We start from the raw sequence: 22,992 nt of genomic DNA on the forward strand, positions 1-22,992 counted from the left end.
GAAGCACCTAACAATTCCAAATCCACTTCAGCTCTTGGAGCTTGAACCTTAACTGAGAGAGGTTAAAATAAAGGAGGTACATCAAATTATATACTTTTTAGATAGGTCAATATTTCAATTTGGAAAAAAAAAAAGTAATAGATAAATATGGTATAAAAGTGTTGCCTGAACATCAGTACATGGTTATAGTAAGAGATCATTGTTACACCTCATTAAATAAAAACGTGAATAAAGACCTAAAGCTGAGGTCCCTCCAAGTCCTGTTTTTTTATTCTAGGACTTCCAAGTTGTGTGTGTGTAAGCTTTTTCAAACTCCAAGTCAAGATATTTTTTACTTATCTTAAGTAGATGTGTACTGCTTGCACACATACCTCCAGTAACTACTACTTCCATATGCCAGCATCAGGCCTAACTCAATAGCTTCCACATGTTAAGTTTGCAACTACTGCAAACTTTTCCTGCTGTACATTGGTTTGCATTCCTTACAGAGAAAACATAACCTATGAAAAAAAAAAGTAGTGTTAACAGAAGCAATCTTACTTACGAGTACTTTGTCAGCAGATCCAAATCATTATGCATGTTGATTGGGTATGTCTCACTGAGATGAAACAGCTTCTCTAAGGCCTCATAAATGAAAATGATGCATATAAGAGAAGCAAAAGCTTCTTCAGTAAACCGGGTAATGTAGCAGACTAGGGAGCTTGCATCAGTTGCAACAAGGATGATGCAAAGGATTGCAGTCCACAGTCCAATGCTAGCTCTCAGAGAAAGGTACGACAACCCATACTCTCTAAAAAAAAAAGAAAAAAATTAAACACAGTTTATCTTTTGTCTAGCCACAGTAAGTGGAGAAGAGGCAGCTTCAAAATTTCCTTTGCCTAGGGATGTGTGATTCTGGGGACAGTCTGAATCAGAAATTATTTACCTATTGTGAACTGAACATACTGTCAAGTCACCTCTTGACCTGAGCTCTCCTCCCAATTAACGGGACACAAAGAGCTCTATCTCTACTAAAGTGAGTGAGCAGGTTTGAGAATAGTCACACACATTAAGTGTATAAGGTCCACCCACTTTTTATCCCACATCCTAACTTGTGAACAGCCAACATCTGCCAATTTCTTCTTAAGCTGCAAGAGTAGCTATAATAACAACTTTCATCAAGATCCTGTATGCTTATTGCATATGACAACAGAGCTCCAAACATGTTGGGTGACATTACCACAGAGAACTGAAAGGTCTACTTGAAGGTGATAAAAGAGCTCCTGGGGTGCTGAGTGGGGTCTCCTACTCTGTGTTGTTCAGAAGGTTCAGGAGATCTTGGTGTAGAAGTCCCCATCACAGCAATGAGGCAGAAAAGCAGAGAGGACCACAGAGAAACATGATGGTTGCCAAGATGCAGACATAATTTTTACCCACACCGTGGCAGAGGTATGTCATGTATAGCACATTAACATAATTGTGAGGATACACTGTTCTGGCATGACACTTCACCCCTTTTCTGTTCGGGTGGAGGAAGGGCAGGGTCTATATTAGTGACTATTGAAAGACGGCACCGCTGCCACTGCACTTACTTCCTGGGTGAGAGGTAACACCTTTTGCACAAGTTAGGGATGAGGTAAACCACAGATTAAAATGTATTGTTTCAGAGTAGAAAATGATACAATTAAAAAAGAAAAAAAATCCTGAAGCTTGCATTCCCTTCAAAACAGTTTGGGATTTTTTGGAAAACAAACAAAAAAACCAACAATTAAAAAAAAAAATCAACCTTTCTGCATTACCACCAATTCACTTGTCTTAGTCATTGCATAAATTTTCAGACTCTGAAAGCCTAAGCAGTGCACTCCAAAACAAACTGTTGATCTTATTCTGCAGATGTTGGAACTTTGGGATCAATGTCTCTACTTTTACCTAACAACACCCGAGGGATGATGCATACCATGGTCTTCACTTACTTGCAGAATTTGAATAAGATCTTCTCAAACACTAAAACTGGTCCTGTGCTGCCAAGTATAGTAAGAGGCTGTCCACCAAAGAGAGAGTAGGCAATTCCAGTCATGGATGCTCCAAACAGCGATTCTATTGCACTCTGAATGTGATACAGAGAGAAGTGTCCATAAATTTTCAAACAGGTTCTTTTTGCAATGTCTTAGTCTGTAGCTTTCTAAAGATTGAAACACCAATATTTAAAGGTGATTCATGCAACAGTAAGAAAATACTAACCACAAACCTAGGAATTTAAGTTTATTTTAAAAGTTCAGATTTAACACATACTATACGACCTTCAGTTGCTTCTCCCAGTAGACCACCAAATGTGATGACAGGAGACATGCAAGCACAGTAGAGAAACAAAAATGATGCCAGACACTGCAGACTGAGAGCATCCCTGAAGTCACTCCAGAAGAAGGGAGCTTTTCTTTTTATATCTAAAATCAATCCTCCAAAAAATCTAAAAAAAACAGAAGAGATCAAATTAATGAAAAAGGCATATCAAACTTTCTTCCACAGTGTTGCTTTAAATATACTGCAGAGAAGCTATTGTTTCTTGATCAAATGACACATACTCTTATAACTCATCCAGGAGCCCTGTCTTGATAACTTTAATCAGGAAATTGTGTTTTTAAAACAAACTAATTTGCATATTTCTTTTATAAAATCTTCACCTAATCATCCAGACCCAAAACTTCTGAACAGTTGTTAGCTCCCAAGCATAAAACCCTATTATTTATGTGAAACAATTCTTTGCATTTGTTTAATCAGAGACCTACCACACTGCCCATTCTCCCACACTTCTACATATAGAGCTTCACATTCTTTATTTGAGAACTTGTTCCTAAATACACTTGATGATAGAATTGAATGTAGGCCACAATTTTCCAAGTACAAGAACTGTCATCTTTTCTCATTTACACTATACTAAATATAATCAAATATTTAGGAACAGACACTCCCTTACAATACACCATACAGTTAAAGTAAATATCCCCACAATGCCCTTTTTCTCACAGACACCCGATATATCAGATGCTGCTGGGGTAAAGAGGAAGACAAAGTGCCACCATCTCCTAAATATTAGAACAATCCTTTGAGCTGTCAATTACCAGGTTCACTGGTGAGAGAACGGCTTACAGTTAGAATGGCCATCATCCCCCTCTGCCCCACTGTGTACACCAACACTGCAGCTGAATCTTTAGCCTTATGCAGGTAGGAATGATATTTAAGTATCAAGAGGCAGCAAGGTAAAAGAAAAGTCTATCACACAACTACACTGCACTAAGGCAACCACTGGCAGCTGATGTGCTTACACCACACCATATTAGACAAAAGAACATAAGTATTCCTTGAGGCAAATTCTTCCTTCTGATTTGTGTATATTGCAGCCACCACAGTAATCATAGCCTCATGTACCAGGACATATCATGGCTTACTGAGGTAAAAAAAGAAACGCTAGAGCTGCACAACCCAGAAACTTCAACTACAAAATAGTGGTCAGCATTCATAATATATGACACAAGACTATTCCCAACTTTTCCTTCATGCTGTACAAAAATAAGAAACATTAATCAAGTTTAACAGAGGTCTGACCTTTATAAATAACAGAGAAAGGAGCTTGCAGTAAACACAATGTGAAAACGCAAATCCTCCTGCCCTCTCCCCCTCTCTGCAAATCAGCATGTATTGTCCTATTCAACTATGCGATATGCAAATCAGGAAAAATGCTTGAAAAAGATCATATGCCAAGCCAGTCATTTGAGAGAGAACCAGATCATTATGATTCCGTTGGAAGTGCATCACTTGGAACACTTAAGATTTTGCCTATGTTTTCACTAACTTTCCAGTGCGTTGCAGTTCTGGTCCAGAGTGTCCTCCAGGTTGTTCTGCATCCCCATGGGCTGCAGTTCCATTTGGCACTCCTGGGATCTTACGCTTCTCCTACCAGAAGGAAGATACTTCTCATGAGTCGTAGCAACCAAAACATAATTTTAGCAGAGGAAACAGGCTTTGAGAGTTGAAAGACTAAACACATAAATTTTATTGTAAGATTCATCAACATAACCTCTTCATAAGCTGTAGAGGAGTTCTGTAACATGAAATAGTAGAATGAATTGTGGTCTAAGAAATATAAAGAATTGATCACAGAAAATCTTGTATCAGAAAACATTTTAAAGAGTAGCAAGCCAGGCTGCTTTGATCAATTCTTGCAATAAGCTTAGAACAAAAGCAAACCATGGCTGTTCAAAATAATCAAAGATGCTTATGACCAATTACCCCTGAATTTAAGATCTTTAGATACAACTATCTGTCTTTATTCAGGAGAGAATTAGTATTGAACTACACAAAATGTCATCACTATACTGTATGCTTGCAAGACAAGGGTTCTCTTAAAGCAACAAAACACTATATAGTGACTCTGCTAAATGCTACACTAATGAGACTTAATTCTACCTAGCAAAAATTAATTACAACATTTAAAAGTGTCTGAATTTTACAGTGTACAAACCTGAGAGGGAACATTTTTAGGTGGTTCTATTCGAATTGTTGGGTCCCACTCTCCAGGAGGGAGAACAGTAACCTGATCAAGAAACTCATCAATTCCAGACACCAAGTCATTGCGGTCTTTTGCTTTGTAAGCAACATCATGGAACACCTGTGAAAAATGGAGAAGTGTATGTGGGAGGAAAAAGATATGGGGAAAGGAATACCCTCGTAACATTTTTTACAATGGCCCCTTTCCTCTGAGATAGAACACACTTCTGCAGTTCCCACCAAACAATCTCAGCTTCAACTGACTAGAGTTTCTGGTACATAGTTTTCATAGAAGCTCCAGCTGCTATGGAAAAACATCTTTATGGGTGCTAAATGTTCTAGAGATTTTACAGCTTAAAACACAATTAATTCCACTGGGAAGTAACTGTGTAAAATGGAATCTTCTCAGTGAAGATATCTTTGCATATGAATACTGTTTCTCATTTTGTTATCTCCTTATGGCAGCATGATCTGGGCTGTTACAGGATCATGAAATGAACTACAATGCTATTTGTGCATCATCAGAATGATTAGCCACATTTCATCCGGACGATTCCACACTGGAGATTCCCTATTACACCTCTTCAGTCAGTATAAAATGACAAAAACCAAGTCATGAATAAAAATACCTCATCTGTCATTAGTGTTGCAATTGATCTTCCAATCTCATGGTATTGTTGCCCTTTACCCAGTGGTCCAAGCAGAATAAACAAAAATCTGCAAAGAAAAGATAAATAAAAAAATTGTAAAGGATAGATGGTTGAAATACACTACATACTACAGCAATACTTATTTAAAAATTGGACTAGAAGAACCTCTAAGACAAACATTATATATAATCTCCTTCAAGATCCTCACACATGCATTTAAACATGAAGCTCTGGTTTGAAAAAATGTGAAAATAACTTCCAAAAATATATCATAAGCTTCACAGACTTGATTGAGACTATCAAAACCTCCTTACATAACAAACCTTATCTTACATAATAAATATATGCAATTATAATCTATGTACAGAACACATTAACATTAATTTATTTAATTCTGTTAAGTCAACAGAATCAACTATTTTATGGTAGTAATATTATTAAAATATCGGGAAAGTTAAAATACCCTGAATAAAAATAATTTTTAAATCGCTCTTACTCCCATTAAGGTTCTAGACAGCCTCTACTCTAGGCTTGGGGCTAGTAAGGTTCTATAAAATGCAGAGGATACGTGCAGAAAGTTCTCAGTTTTGCTAAAATGCAAAAGACAATTTTTTGACTACCATTATTAAATTTTTTTTTAAATAAACATTTTTGCAAAATTCTTAATTATCCTAATTTTTAATTATTTAATTTTCTTTTGGTCAAAAATCAAGAGATCTGTGGTTCTTTTTGTGGGAAGTTGGGGGAGGTTATGAGGAAAGGCTTCAGATGTTTTTTCAAAGCCAGCTCAGTCCCTCAATGTTCCTTATACACATGCAAAAATTAGAAAAGACAAAAAAAGTCATATCCAAAGTAACTACAAAGTAACTACAACTTAAAGAAAATTTTACACTATTTATCTGACTGGAAGCAAGGATCTGAGTCTGAGTCTCAGCATTGCATTTCATAGCATAACACTCCTTCCTGAGTGTCATGAACAACTGGAATACATTACTGTCTTCTGTCGGAATTCTACTTTCATGGAAACTAAACGAGGGAACGGGAAAGAGAGACAGAATATGTGTACAAACATATGCACAAGTACCAAAAAAGGTGAGAGACTGCAATAATAGTTAAGTCGGTGAACTCGGATATGGGAGAATCACTTTGGAGTTTTGATCTGAATCAACCCCAGCAGGAAACAATATATCTGCAGATCTATTTAAATGCTTTCTATTTGACTACAAAGTCTATTTTAGATTTTTTTTTTTAATTCCTCATAATTTGTTCTCAGAACCAAAGTACTTCATCAGAAAAAGTTTCAACTTAGAAAAAATTAATCTAATAAAAATGTATGGTTGAAAGTGACATTCACTACCATGCAAGTATCTACAAAGTAACTTTCAGAAGAGCGTGACATTTACAGCATGTAAACCCATTCACTATCCCTAGTCAATGAAATGACATAGTTTGTTTTTTTCCCTTTACTCAATTCCTTCTTCTTTTTTTTTCTTCTGGACATAGTTATGCAGTATCACACAAGCAGTTTCAGTTCCAGATGAAATATTCTAAGCAGCTGAATATTTCACCTTAGTATTTCATCTGCAGTATTACCAGTTTGTACAGGGTAAACTGTGTGTTGTAACCTAACAAGCTATCATTTCTACTTCTGCAAAGAATGAATATCTGCACACATGAACGGCATGTTTCTGAACGTACCCATACATCATTTAAAGGATGAATGGAAAGATGTCTCTAAGAGATGTCTTTGTTAAAGAAAGAACCGAATTCATAACTCAATAAATGACAAAGTTGAAGGTCACACCACCCTGTCTCCACAAGGTGCGCAGAAAAACATGAAGAAAAATAAATCCAACTGTACCTTGTTGGAATCGGAACTTCAGCTAGTCCGGTAAGCAACACTGCAGGAGATAACCTAACAAAAGCAACAACCGCACGGTCCAAGAACTCTAGTTCACCAACTAAGATGTTTGATGCTTCAGCTCCAGGTGGTATCTTTTTCATGAAGTGTAGGTCAACCTGGGAAAAGTATATTAAATTACAACCTAAAAGCTATTCACAGGGATTTTTTCCCCTGATTTGTTGACAGAGACTTTCTGGTCACTGCACTATAATCTTAGTTATTTCAATTATACAGTTTCTACTATTCTTGTCTGTTGAATAATTTTTTTAAATAAAAATGTTTCTCAAAAATCAAACAACTGGTTTTTCATTATTTGACTAATTTTTCTTGGAAACATACTTAAAGTACTGCAGAATTAAATTATAAAGACAACAAATCACATTCAAAATCTTTTTAAGAATATAGTATTAATCTCCTAGTAATACTTTTTATCAATAATCATAACAGCATCAATAATTCATAACAGAATAAATAAGTCATAACAGTAGAAGAAATGAAGACACCTTATTTTCCCATAATTAACAATTCTGGAAATAATGAATTCATAGTTCATAGTTGCTGTATTATAATCTCATTAAGAAGAACGGGTTCCACTACAAATAATTTTCCTTCTACTACTGTAAGTGAGATGTATTTTTGTTTTCGGATTTAATGGAAGACATTTGCCCTTCTGCTGAAAATAACAGAAAATAAACTATGACCATGATTGTCTCAAGAGTAAACTGAAAGAACAATGCACAACAAAAACTCCGGAGTTTTAAGGCAGTGATGTTGACTTTTGCAGGGATGGTGGAAAAGACAGAGAAACAGCTTCATCATGACATTGCTATATAAGCTTAAGGTATTTGCCTAAGAATGCGTTCATTTGTATTTATCTCCTTGGTATCAGTCTAGAGTTTACCCTGTAACAAAGATCGACATGGAGTAATAAAGTATATAATGTATGTTTGATTTCATTATGCACCAGTATTGTCTACATTTCAAAATGCATGAATTCTGTCATTTGCTTTCCTTTTATTAATCTAAACACAACAACAGCAACCAAATCCAATATAAACTGTTAAAGTGGACCATTTTAATGTCTATCTTACAGCCATCTGTCAGTACTAGTTTGCATAGTTTTTGGTAATATTTAGAAAATTGTTTTCTTGCAAATGGCTCTGGCACTAAATCAGAATTCAGATATAACACAGTTGCCTGTGTAATGAAATCTTATTTAGCTGAGATCACAGAGAGATGTCTAATGCTACCCTAAGCTAATCTAGAACGATGACCAAACACCTCACAAAGTTAAACAAGCATCACCTGAACCTGGAAGGTTAGAGACCAAGTACTTTTGCAAGGTAAAGTTATCAGTGAGGTAAATTCTATTCCTCACTCAAATCACAAAATAACTCTTCAGGGTTAAATACAAAACCTAAACATATTCACTTTGCACCTAATTTTGGTGTCGTGGGTCATTTATAGTTGAGAGAAAGGAATTAGTCTTTCAGGCACATAGCAACGTGCTTTCTGTACCAATTTTACCTTGTGAATGGATTTAACATTTAATAACTAATCTCTCATGTACAACACATTACATTTGTCACCTTAAGGTCCCACTAACATACAGATCACAGGATCAAGATTCAAATCTGAAAGAAGCATTCAGTCTCCCATCTACCAGAAAGTATTTCCAGATATGTTTCCTGTACTATTTATCAGCTTAAGATTCCAAAGTCTTTTAGGTAGTGAACAGAGCCCCACTTAAAAGGAAGGTAGCTGGCAGAGGAGCACCAAACTGGGCAAATACACCCAAACTCCACGTGTTGCTTCCGCTATATGAGAGCAGAGGTGGCCCTGGAGTGAATTTGGGGCAATGGCAGAAGCTATATCCTTCGAATGCTTCATCTAACCTATCCATTATACATCTCTTACCTCAAGAGGTCTTTACCTGGAGAGACCTCATGTGCGTGGTAATCTGCACCCTAACTTGAGTCACATTCATGACCCTGGCACTAAATAGTCCCAATAAGCTCCAATTAAACATAAAACTAAATAACTAATGTGGAGGCCATTCCCCTCCAGGGCAACTCAAGGACTGAAAAGAGTGGTGGGGGCCTCCCCCAGAACCAGACATAAATTGACATGAAGACAAACAGAATATACCCAACATCACTTCTTAGGAAAGCCATGACACATATTCATCAAATTTATTTATAAGCAGAGACAACCAGTATTCAAAAAGAAGTCAATTATTTCACATGGTATTTGAAAGACCAAACTCTGTCAGTACGGAACTGGGGTTTGATTCAGAATTAGTGCTTCCATGTGGAGCATAGGAACATTGCCATGAGAAGGGATGCGGGTCCAGTCTCTTTACGCATTTCACATTTCAGAACAACTAGGGTTCCCTTCAACCTCTGGCATAAGAAGCACAGACCAGCCAGATGCAGTTGTTAACCTGCCATCCCCATCCTGCTCAGACACATGATAAAGTGGTGCTGTGACAGATCACCTCCACATCACCCCCGAAATACAAAGTCCTTGTGGTGTCCCCAGAGGAACAGGAGTGACACATTTACAAGTACCAACATCAGAAACTGTCTCCCTCTCTGTGCTACCAAAGTAACATTCAAGACAGCTTTTAGTGCTGTGTCTCACATTATTCATAAACTGATACCAATACAATCAACACAGTCTCAGTGCTGCATTCAGATTAAGTCAGCTTTTTGAATCAACTCCAAAATTTGGAATATTAGAAGTAGCCCAAGGGAGATACATTAGCAAGGAGAGAATATGTGAGGTAGTCAAAGGTGCTTTTTTGCAGAAGATAAATGAAATGAATATGTGGAACAAAATTAGAGCAAGAAATCACAATACTCAAGAGAAAATTAGTGTACTGCTCTACTTTCCTCTCAATCTGTGCATATAATTCCAGTTATAACCGTTGGGAGTTATTGCAAGAGCACATTTCAAGGGGAAATTGTACTTTACTTATGAATCTTCAAAAGGATAAATGGATCTATTTAAAGGCAGTCAAAAAAGGTACTTAGATAACAATCCTTTACTCTTATTTCATTCCTGCAAACAGAAGTTGTTCCTTTCATATCCATGACATCCTTGTTGGTATCTAACACTGATGAGGCTAGTCAAAAGATGACATGTTAATCTCTTCTCAGGCCAGTTTAAACAGGAAGAGCTCTTTTGATCAGCAAAGCTGCAGCACTACAAAAATAGTGAGTGAAGGATCAAATGATGCAGCCTCCATTCTTGTTTAATATAAACATCATGCAGCTAGATAACGGACTGGGATTCTGATCCTACAACACTCAAACCAACTGGGGAAATGTGCAAGAAAACCAGTACTGAAAGTCATGTCGTTCCCTTTGGGTTGTTATGAGCTTCACCTCTGCACAGCTTAATTTTGAATAGACAGCTTTATTTATATTTGATATCCTTTACAAAATTTTACATCTTTATATTAGAACACTTGCCAAAACAATGTTTTAGGTAACGCTTTTAATATAAATATCAGGAAACAAAAATCATACTTGACTGTTTAAAGCATTACAATCTTATTTTAAAATATTTTTAAAGTACTAGCATCAATTTTTTAACAACTTGTCACTGTTTATAGATCTCCTTGCTACCTCTGTAGAAATGCGGTCCATAATATATCCCCAGCCAGCCTCCTTTCTTCTTAGTGTCTTTGACAGAAAGATCTGTTTCCCATCTTTATTTCAGCCATATACCATTCCTAGTCTGGCATGTTCAGTCAAGAATTCAAATGGTGCAAATAGCTACTGCTGCTAAGAAATAAGTCTGGCACCAGATGGAGCAATCACATAACTCTACTTTTAGCTCAGTTGCACTAACATTAAGATTCAACAGACTCAAAGTGCTGTTCTTCAGAATTTTGGTTTAAATCACCTTTCTTCACTTACTCAACCTTTGTTGTATTAATGTGTCAGCTGAAGTCATCTATCCCTGTCAGGTCTGTCATCTGCATCTAATGTGACAGTTTGTTTTAGGTACATACAGACTTCTTAAACAAATTAGAATCCTCCTTTACATTAAAGCTGAGAAGCTGTTTTGCTTTTCTTTGCTATCTAACATTGAACTGTCATTGCAATCTCCACTACTGAACAGTTAACATCTTTTGTGAAGTGTACTGAAATATCTTGGCTTGCCAGAAGAATTAAGTTATAGGTTTACAGAAACACATTCTGTTTGAGACATCTGGAATCCACGAGTTCAGGTTATAAAAAGCGTAGTTTGCATTCATGCATTACTTCTATAAAAAGTAAAAATCTGAGAGGTAAATCTGAATTATAAGAATTCTGAATTACTTTCCTACTTAGGTAATTTTCTGTTCATTTGTAAAAATTCCCCCTCCAAATATATACCAATGATGTTGTCATGCAATAAATTTATCTATGTTCCTAAACTGTCATTTCCTGTTACCAGTAATTTATCAGGAAAACGAAAAATTCTTTTTTGTTATATAAAAATTGTGTTGCAGTGTACACAAAACTTTAATGCTGAAGTAAAATTTGCACTTCACAACTTTCCCTGATTCACATGGATTCATTTTATTTCACTTAAAAGATCTATGTGGTAGTCAGGAAGCCCTCTTCACCATCAGTGAACACTCACCTTGCTAAAGTCAACAGTGCTGTTTTCTCTGCTGACATCATTTTTGTTTTCAATACAGGCTGGAGCAGACTGTGGGGAAACAATCTGACCTGCTAAAAAAAGTACCGTTATTACAGAATACTAACAATTACTTCTATAAATAAAGCAACATCCAATGGAATAATTGTTAAAGAACTACATTTCATATCTTATGTATATGAAGCATCTAAACATGGCATTTTAATTAAAGACTTACTGAGAGTAACACATTCTCAAAAGACAGAACATTTATCATGTGCAGTCAGGAATGGGAGAACGCAATTTAGAAAATCTAAAAGATACTCTTAAATATTGGAAGACAAACTTTCTATGCCAATTAAAGCTTACGATTTTTAAGATATTACATTGAGCAAAGTCCTGCATTCATATAGTTTTTGTAAGTCATTTGAGGAGCTGCCAATTTTGGGCAATATCTGTCTACAAGAATACTCCTCACTGAATAAAACAGGATTACTAGTTTTCATAAATTTACTCATGTGTATACGAATGTCCTGATTATAGCAACTACAAAACCCAGCATAAAAGTGGGATGCTATAAAAATAGATGTATAGGAAATTAAGATGATATAAAAACTTAGTATTTAACAATGTGATTACTGACGTGTAAAACAAATGTTTCAGCGAACACATTCTCAAAAAATTCCAGTGAGGATTTAGTAATGTATTTTATAGAAGTTTTAAAAATATCTCAAGATGAGAAGAAGTATTTAAACATGCCTCAGTCTCATGTAAGCAAACAGTAAGTCTTGTGACCAACAAAATTTTGCCAACGAAAGCTCAAAAAGAAAAACAGGATTAAGTATATGTCACATAAAGCATATTTTTACTTAATGCCACCATTGCCCCTGTGCAGGGCCAGAGGCCACCACGCACACACTGAGGGTGTGAGGCTGGCAGTAGGGCAGCACACAAACCCCACAGGGTGACGGGTCGTTCCCTGCTTGCCTTCACCACTCCTCCCTCCCTGGCAGGGCAGGAGCTGCGCACAGCTCTGAACATCAAAACAAAGTATAGGAAAAAGAACCAAATATATGAGCCAACTATCTCTTACTGCCCTAACACATACCCAGGAATAACTAGAGCGTCCAACTGGCCCAGAGTCAGCATCTCGTGCCCAGCATATATTTGTTTCCATAGCAAATAAAGTCTCTCATATGACTGAGAAATGATGAAGTGAAAACATTGGTTCTGGTGAAAATCAACCTAAACTTGCATAGTAACAAAGACCATATGTTCACGATACTTGAAGATGAAGACAGTCAGAAAGTCCTAAGCTATTATGTAACATTGCCTGGGCAATTCAAAAAGCCACAGTGTGTCCCCTCACACTGCTGTTACGCACGCCTGCGGTCCAAGCATGTCCTCAGCCACAGACAGGGAACAGAGCGCTTCGCAGGATCCAGTCTGAACAGGACAGGAGACTTGCAAGAGTATCTCAACCGCTGCCAAAATACTGAAGTATCCAGCTTCTGTCACTGCTGAGCACTACAGTATCCCTGTCCAAGTCTGGTCATGAATTCCCAGTTGAAACTCAAGGAAAAGGTTGGTTTTCATGAAAACCAACATCTCATTTTCCACTAGGCAAATCTCTCATGACACAAACCAGTTTTTAGACTCCTGTGCTGCATCCTGATAGCATAGCCAGCAAGATTTCACTTTGATTAGGAAGTACAGGAACAGAATCTTTTAAAATGTATTGCTAGAAATCTTATTATTAAATGTATCGGTCTTAAAAATGTAAACATTTCCATTTTCTCTCTGATTCAGGATGAGGACAGATTAAAAAAGAAGAGAAATGAGGGGTTTTGTTCAGCACTACAGTGAAATAAACAGATAATGGCAAAAAACCAGACATGACAAGCATGTTAACCTAACCAAGTAGATAAAAACAAGTCAGGACTAGAATTTACATATGACAAGAATAAGGATTGATTCCAGAAAGCAACATATTAACATAACTTAAAGGAATTCACATAAAAAAGACTATTAATTCCTAAATGTCACAACTTTTGCAAATTGGAAGCCAGAAATTATTAAATATGCAAGATGCTTATAAACAGTCATTTGTCTGTTTTAATTAGAACTTAAAGAAAAACCACTGAGTTCCATCATTGTTACACCATCACCTTTACACTATGTATCCCCATACACTACTTCACGCTGTAATTTTTTTCTGTATTTTCTATTTAACAGTCTTAGAATTATATTTACAGGAATCACCCTTTAGTATTATAACTATTAAAAATAATATATAAATTCGATTTCTGTACTATTTTGGAGATTTTAATAACCTAACAAAAAAACCTTCCACTAATTCTAACAGAGAAGCAATAAAATGCTCAGGGAAAATTTCTGCCCTAACTTACTCCCAGAAAACTTTAGATCTAGTAAAATACTAGACCTTCTTAACTCTTAATTTCTTCCTTTTAGACACTCCTCTATATTCTAAGATCTATACAAAGGGAAATACTTGCAATAATTACTCATACTAATATACATACTATGTTATAAAGATGTTACAGGAAAGCAACAGAAATAGTAGTTCATTATCTTTCTGTTGCTAATTAGAGATTTACATTTATACTTTTTTTTTCTGGACCCCAAAATTCAAGACAATGAATCAGAGCATGGACCACCTGTTATAAATACTGAAGTTTTAACATCATAACTGGAGGCGTCAAAAGCCTCTATGCAATTAGCATAACAGTCCAAAGGCTAACTTTTAAACATTGTGTCCACTTTTCTTTCAGGAGAAAAATATGTAAAAATATACATAGTAGGAAATAAAAGCCACAACCAGTAAGTATGCGAAGTTTATAAGAATAGCATATGTTCCTCTTCTGTGCCAAGAGAAGACCTCAAACTTTGAGTTACCCATATGCTGGAGTAATCTGAAAGAACACAAGTTTTACCTTGAGGCAGTAAGAGATGTTTAAATAGCTCTGCAACTTAAAGACAGCTTTCTGGATCTTGGAACAAGAAGTTTGTTTTTTTTACCGTATTGAATAACAATCAAAGATAGAAGGCAGAGAAGACAGTTAATTTCACTTTGCACATGATAGTCATGGGGAAAGTTTTTTAAAGAGCATCTTAAACACTGCAGGAATGCGTGTTTCTTACGCAACAATACAGTCAGTGAAATGCGAATCTGGAACTTGGTCTCTGTGTGGCCCTTCAACAGAAGAGTAAGACAAAAAGTACTGGGTTTTGGAGAGATTTCTGCTCCTGTACACATGTAGTTTGTTAAATGCCTGTATATTTTTTGCACTAGATAGTAGGCAGATGCAGTGCTATGGTGGCCCTCTCCCTAGGAGCAGGACTGCAACGGAACATGATTATTTTTATATTTGGTAGCTTCCTCTTCTGAGCTATGAAGCCACAAAAATTCATAAAAAAATTTAATTTTGTGTATAAGTTCATGTTGACTTAAATGATATGTCTTTGGGGTGAATGCTGTTAACCGCATGAGTAATTCCAAATGGGATAGGACCAAAAGCATACTGATGGCAACCTAGTGAACATTGGCATCACCATGCACACTGGTTTTCCACCATCATTAAAAATATTGTTTGCTAAAGCACGTTGGCAACTATATATGCACTTTATTCTCAAGCCGCTTTTAATTTCAGCAACTGATTGTTTTCTCTGAATGAAGGACACAGTTATTGGCACCATGATGGTCCCATGAAGCAACAGTCAATTAAAGAGCTATGTGAATGAAAGGGGAGCTGTCACATCATACCTAGACCAAAACAAACAAACGGAAAGGCATTTCCTCTCCAATTTTCACCAAAACGTCAACAGTCACCACGGCATCAAACTGTCCCTGGAATACAGGTACACTAATCCAAGTTTTAGCCAAATTTTATCTTTATAATATGGGAGCCTTCAAAGCACTATGTGCAAAAGAGAAAAAAAAAAACCAACCAACCAACCAACCAAACCCAAACCTAACACCAAACCCTAGCCAGGCTTTAAATATCTGCTCTGAGAAAAACACTTGTGATGGTTTATTACCTCTGAGTGGGCAATATGGTGTTCAGGCTGGTAAGAATGGTGAAGGCATAAACCATCAGCTGCCTGTAAGAGTGAGTAAGAGCAGCAACAGCCTTGTCATTTATTCAGCTCTTCAGGACAGGAACTGCCCTGTCCTTGCCAGTTCCATTTCAGCGCTCTCAAGCAAAATGTTTATTTACACACCGTATGGGGTAAATACAGTATTTTATTTTTTTAAGAGTGCAATGTAGTACTTTGAGTCCTTATAAATCTAAAGTTCAAAAGCCTTGATTTATCCTGCAGTCCATCTACATAAAGCATCTGAAGAGCTGCATTCTTTGACAATTCATCAGAGAGCCATTCAGACTTTTTAAAGTATCAGTCAAACAAATGCACAATGTGGTATCACTGAAATATCCAGCCTACATACAAAGGAACTTAATACCTAACAGATAAAGACACACTAAATGGGTGTTAAGGCTTATCTATGTATTAAAAAGCCAATATCAACATAGTTTTTAAAATTATATTTTAAATCGGTGTACATAAAAAATAAGTGGTTTTTTCAGATAACGTGAAATTGCCAGAGCTTTGAATAGAGCAAGAATTCACAGAAAAAATACTCATGCAAAGCCAAGCCACTTAAAAAGCAAAATCCATGAAAATAAGGTCCATATTTGTTACACTAATAGAAGTTTGCATTTGCAGATAGAGCTCAGCATTTTGAGACTATTAGTCCTGCCAAATTAAAAAAAAAAAATAATAATCCCAGTAAATTACTGTCACATGCAACATACTCTGACTCCCTAAAATTTAAAGCTCAAGACACTTAACTATGTGTGTCGTATTTATCAATCAAAATCCAAGAGGTCTCTAGAATACCAATGACAAAAACCAAGAACAATGTATTCAGACACAAATCACAGTTAATGGAAACAAATTGGATGCAACTGACACATCAAAGGAAATTGAATCAGAAAAGAAGTTGCTTATTTTTCTAGACCATATAGATTTCTTCCCATTCAGAAAAAAAATCTGGTTTGCAAGCCAGCTATACAATCTTCAGGCTTTTCACTGCAACTAGTCACCAATTTTCCAAATCTAAATGGACACACTGTTCAGATCAAAAAAAAAATCAAGGACTGAAAACCAGTAAGTTTTCCTAAGTATACGGTAAAATTCTAATATAATAAGAGTAGTGATACCATCTTTGCAGGCTGAATTGTATATGTACCTTTAGGCCTCTTGATGCATAACATTTTAAATCAGTGGAGAACCAGGTCACTCCCATTGTACCTGCATAACTGCAAGGAAATATGGTGCTCACTAATGATACATAATTTAAGAGGATAAGGAATAAGTCACTTTACCTGTTTTGCTAATGCTAGGCCTGCATCTCAAGCATAATTCATATGAAGTCATGCAGTTTTAACTAAAATGCTATGATTTGCAGTTTTACAAATTGATGTAAGAAAATGAACTTATAAAGAAATGGCACTTTTTTTCCCCCCAAAACAACATCATTCCACACAAGCTTCTCTTAAATGTGGCACAGCTGCTGACAAAGGCCTAAGGTATTTTTTAATCACAATAGCAAGAAGTTGCATGCTGTCAAGAAACTGAGATGGAGACAAGGGTGTACATTTGAAATGATCTGAAGCCCAAGCAAGAATAGGTATTTATACTACCTCTGAACCTTCAGGGAGTTTACAGAACCCAAAGGATAGGAGATGAGGAAGATACAGAGATGAGATGAGCCTGTTAGAGACAGACACAACAAAGAGCAAAATAAAGAAATACAAAGATGAATGATACAGTTTTATACATATAGATTACACATTTTATCATGGGTACAAGGAAATGTGGAGAAAGAAAGAATAAATATCAGATGAAAATGTTCGTAAATACAAGTTATATTTTAGTAATGTAAAAACCTGTGGATAATACAAGTTGATTAAAATATATACATTTGAGAAGAATATAAAATAAGAAATAGAGCATTAGCTAATTTAAGCTAGAATTAACTATCTTTGAGTTTGCCTTCTCTTCAAGGAAAGCTTTAGCAATCCACCTGATCCAGATCCAATACTGCCAGAAAACTTGGGTATATATATGGCATTCGTTGTGACTTATTCCCAAAATTAAGGGACACGGTCACGTACCTAGGAATGCCTCCCTACCCTTTTCATATGGCTCCAAGTAACGTCCGTCTCTCTCCACGTGGTAGTATTGACATCAGAGTTTTACATGCTGTAAGCTAGCTCTGAGTTACGGCATAAATGCTTGAACTGATGTTTAGGAGAGATTACGAAACTGAGGAAAGTAACAAACACCATCACATAACTGGTAATTTAGACTTACTGGGATACTAAAGCATATTGTCCTAAAGTAGACACCCAAGCATAGTCTTAAACACCTCCGCGTGTGCTCATGCTGCCATAAAACAATGAAGAAGTCCAAACCAGCCCATCATGCCAACTGAAATAACTGGAAAAAGCCTTGCAAAAGAACATGTCAAAATTAACTGCTTCAGCAGCTCATGCTATTAACTCTGAAGATCCTCCATGTAATATGCCATTGCTTTCTTCAAGCTCTTTGGCATATCAATAAACCTCTCCTTGGAATTTCAGAATTTCTCAAAATAAGACATGATGTGTGGCATAATGCAATTTTTACACTAATAACGTGTAAGGGAGAAGCAGCAGTTATAAAAAGCATACGTACAGAACAGAAAACAGGCACAAGATCATGTTATTACGGATAAAGAACACTTCAGCAAGGTGCAGGGAAATACAATTTACAAGTCACTTATCCTGCCATGCTCCTCTCCCCTAGTTCCTTCCTCTTCGGCTTTTATCAGTAAAAGGTCTGTTAGATCTCATTACATATACAGACACACACACACACACGTACTCTGAAGTTTTAGTCTAAAAGTGAAATAGTCAGTCAAAAAACCTAAAATGTTTACATGATGAAAACTTCTTTTCCTAACTACATTTTTGTCAATTCAGCTACTTTTCCATGCCACGCACACTTGAATTCTGAATTGCAGAACCCTTTATAAAAGGGGAGAGGCTTATGAAATTATTTTCGCATACCTCTAACAATAGAAAGGTGTATATCTGCAATTGGTTTTGGCTTTTTAGACCATGTCATAGCAATTTACAGACACAGCTCTCAGCTATCAGAGTGAAAAACCTATTGATCTTAATACAAATAAGCTAAATTGCTTTACAAACCAAACTTTCCAAAGATGATTTACTAATGACAAAGATTCATCTTTTTACCTGCCTTTTACGGTATTTATGCTAAAATTACTTGCCACCCTCTATTTGGGGTATTTGGTGTCAAATTAGACTTCAAAAAAAATATATATAATTTTTCCTGCTCTTATGCCAAATTTGACTGTCGGTTTTTATTGGAACATCAAAAGCAGGCTTTTAATTCTCACAGTTTTGATGCTTAATGAAAAGTGAAAGTTAAACACAGCATGGCAGCATTAAAAATGCATGGTAAATCCATAGCACCCTGACATCTTAGCCCTGCAGAGGATGTGAAGAAAAGCCATTGTAAACAAAAGATAATACTACTAAATACAAAGCAAATTAATTAGATGGTCTGACAGACTCTTAAACAAAGAAAAAATGGAGGGAGAACATATGTACAACTATCTTCCAGCAAAGATATCACAGTGGTCTGTCAGCAGCACAGCCATATATTGAATTTAAGTTTATGTCTTCATTTTCAGACTTTGCTCCTGAATATCTGGAAATTGATACATTGATAAGCTAGCATAGCCAAGAACTTGGACAAAGGAGGGGTTTTGCATCCCCAGCTGTACCACACAACCCAGATGGCAAGGATTTATGGCTCTGAACCACCTATTTTAGAAACTACAGACTGCTAAGGATTGTTCAGTTGAACTGTCCACACTAACCCCAAATTTAACCAAACTGGGAATTTCCTTTTGTGCAGAAAAAGTGTCCAAGTTCCCCTGCCTCATTTCAATGGGGACAAATAAGTAGCTCTTCTAAAGCTCCTGGCACTTGCTGTTTCTGAAAACTCTGATCTCTGACAGGGGTGAACTGAGCTGTAAGCTCATCAGTAGTACTTGAGATGGTCTGGTTTTCTCCCTGCAGTCTTCCAGGAATTAAGCTTCTCATCCAGAAAGTAAAAGCAATAATAAAATATTTTACTATTTTAATGCATTTTTGTATTAAAAAAAGAAAATAATACTGCTACTGTTGGCAATATATGGAACATTTTATGTTCATACATTCTCCACAATGTTTTGTGCACAAATGGGAATAAGCAGACTAAAATGATGCCTTGATTGCATCTTACCAGTTTGCGCTCAGGAAACAAAGATAAGTCTCACAGCACACTCTTGACAATAATATAAGGTATTTATATCCCTTAATTTTGTTTTCTTTTACACATAATTTAGCTGATTTTTCTTTTGCTTCAACCTTATCCAAAGTTATATTTTAACAACTTGGTTTTGTATTATTGTGAGAAGCTTGTACAGATGCTCCACGGCAATCTAAAAAGAAATACATAGCTGCATTGAGCATAACACCGTAGCTGAACTCTAGCATTTGGGTCATGAGGCAACAGCAGAAGAAAATGATCAGAAACCTCGCTGCTACCCCGGTCAAGCTTCTAAGGACAGCAGAGTTCTTGAAAGCTGAGCATTTCAGTGTAGATTCCTGCATAATTTACACACCACAATTTACCCAGGGTAAAGAAATAACTGAGAGTATGCCAGGAGAGGTAGCAGTCAGTGTGCTGGAAATCAGGCAGCTCTCCAGAATCAGATGTCTTTCCCCACTCCTTTAATCCTGGAGTATTGGGGCAATAGTTGCCACTCAAGTCCATGAGCTGCTTATTTGCTGTTGTCTTGAAAAGGGAAAAAACTGTTGATTCCTTTTAAAACCAAAAAGTTAGACTAAATTTTCCTCTTCTAAAGCTAATACTAATTTTACTACAATTCAGGCAATAAAATAAGATTCAGACTTCTTAATGTAACAGGGTAATGGATGGTAGGAGAGAAACTTAAAATAAACCAACCCCTTTGCTTTATCACAGGGTCATCATCTATTTTGCAGAGGTCAATGCAGGAGACTGCCAAATGTGCATTACCGCTTAAAGGATGCAAGTAGAAGAGCAATGCTTCAAACTGATTAAAAGACATCTGTGTCCAGAAAGACTGGGTTTGGAACTCTTCACTGTAATTTAGATAAAAAGTTGATTTACCTTCGTATAAATGTTCCTAAAATTATTTAGATTTGTATTGTTTATGGTGCATTTAACTTATTTTAAATTAACATAGTGAAAGTGACTAAGTGATTTTTTTAACCAGGGGTTAGAGTGCTCTGGGGCATCTCTATATAAGCACATGAACTGGAATTCAGTAGTTTGTGATCTTGCAAAATAAGCACAGACAAATGAAAACCTGTAAGAATGTGTCTCCCTACTTACAGAATCACTTAACCACTGAGTATAAAAAAATTAGTGTGTTTAATATGGACTTAGGTGCTGCCCTGATCAGAATCTATTTGGGGAGAAATGCAATACAGCTATGAAGGCTCCCAGAAGAAACTTAGGCAAAAGTGAGATGTTTCTGGAGTGAATTACTGCATCAGTTCCACTAACAGACACAGAAAGTTATATGAAATTGAGCTTATGATACTTTCACAGCTTGCCCTGAGGAGTCTTTTTAAGGAGACCTACTGCTTATTTGTTATATCAGATCCCGTGCAAAAAGCTTACGGAATGCAAGCTGCCATCTTGCATCCTGTGGAAATTGAGGAATAGGAACATTATAACATTAACTCTCTTAAGTGTCTCATGAATATTTGTTTAAAGTCATCAGCAAGAGTTGCACAAATCAACAGGAAAGTTGCCTTAAAAAGGATGGACAATCATCCCACTTACTTTTACTCTTATGCATCCATAGGCATAATCACACACATCTTAATAAATATTATTTTTTCCTTACTCTTGAAATGATATTTTGTTGTAATTAATATGTTTCTATTTAATACCCTCTTCAGATGAAATTATATGTCGCCTTTCAGGTCTGAGTCTTCCCCAGAGAAGCAGCTAGATTTAGAAGTACCTATTACAACTTTATATGGCAATGACTGAAACAAAAGGTCCTTCCTTGAAACCAAAGTTCCTCTTTATACCAACAGCCCCATCTTTCCAGAACAGCCGCACCACCCCTCCTGCCCTATGCCTCACAGCACACAGCTGCCTCCTGCACCCTGCACCTTCCCTGTGCTATGGCTGTTTCCTCACTCCCCACTTCCCAGGGTGACAGGGGAGCTCAGCAGGGCCTTGAACCAGAGACACAGCAGAAGGGACCGACATTTTGCTAAACCTAAGGTGATTTCTGGAATAAGAGTCATTATAGTCCAATGGTGTTCAGACAAAAATGTTGTGGGTATTGTGATGATACTGGATACAGAGGCTCAGTAATTCTACGATGTATAATTCTAGTGAATTAATTGTCAATATTTTCAAAATTTGGCTGCAAGTTTCATAACACAGGCCTGTGTTTATGTAAATAAGAAAGGGGCAATAAGAAATGATCTTTCATTATGATTAACCTATAAGAACAGTACAGCTTATAAAGGCTTCTGTAAAAGCAAGAAAGAAAAAAGTTAACCCAATATTTTACTGTAGAACCACTCTGCAAACGTGCTCTCTCATTTTCACGAACATGATTTTCCAGAAAGGGATTTTCTGAAAGAACAAGGTACAGTTCTTGCAGCATCTCTCCAACAGTGTCATCTTGAAAATGTTCTTCTCATTTTCCAGCCCCTCAAACTCAACTATGAAATCTGAAGTACCAGTTGAACACTAGCTAATGCATACTCTGTCATAGACTCAGAAACTATTCCAACAATTCATTACATCTTAACTAAATAGGCCCTGGATAGTCAACGGAAGTCAAAAACAGTCATATCACATTTCTGGCACTAATGAAGCATGTCTGCAGTTCAGAGCAACACCGTGCAAAGACACTCAAGCTCAGTCTGAAGGACTGCACAGAGTGCCTAAAGCACCAGAAGTGTACTTGAGCTGTGCTGCACCAGGAGTAATGTGCCATGCCAATCACCCAGGACAGAATGGCACACTAACACAACTAGCCCACTTCCAACACCTGAGCTAGTTCCCTTGAATATCTCTGCACAGTCCTGAATTGTGCAGGATACCTGAATTTCAAATTTAAAC

General features: G+C 36.6%; 1 protein-coding gene across 12 annotated transcripts in view; it reads right to left on the reverse strand.

Moving 5' to 3' along the window:
- The window catches only part of SLC4A10 (solute carrier family 4 member 10), a 202,024-nt gene that overhangs the window by 34,180 nt on the left and 144,852 nt on the right, over positions 1-22,992 (reverse strand). For 10 of the 12 annotated variants that reach the window (XR_015698619.1, XR_015698618.1, XR_015698617.1 and 7 more), the window contains 8 exons: positions 11,716-11,807; positions 7,036-7,193; positions 5,154-5,241; positions 4,499-4,645; positions 3,830-3,930; positions 2,272-2,446; positions 1,953-2,086; positions 545-790 (listed from right to left, as the gene is read on the reverse strand). Coding sequence is in view for 4 of the 12 variants with exons in the window: in XM_087730534.1 (XP_087586660.1) it covers positions 545-790; positions 1,953-2,086; positions 2,272-2,446; positions 3,830-3,930; positions 4,499-4,645; positions 5,154-5,241; positions 7,036-7,193; positions 11,716-11,807 (1,141 nt within the window). In the remaining 8 variants the exon portion in view is untranslated. The remainder of the gene's footprint in view (positions 1-544; positions 791-1,952; positions 2,087-2,271; positions 2,447-3,829; positions 3,931-4,498; positions 4,646-5,153; positions 5,242-7,035; positions 7,194-11,715; positions 11,808-22,992) is intronic. The other 2 variants (XR_015698616.1, XM_009461998.2) reach the window with 1 other exon arrangement.

The sequence above is a fragment of the Nipponia nippon genome, unplaced genomic scaffold (assembly GCF_047370975.1).
Source record: "Nipponia nippon isolate SJK-2023a ecotype South Korea unplaced genomic scaffold, ASM4737097v1 scaffold_5, whole genome shotgun sequence".
Classification (NCBI taxonomy): domain Eukaryota; kingdom Metazoa; phylum Chordata; class Aves; order Pelecaniformes; family Threskiornithidae; genus Nipponia; species Nipponia nippon.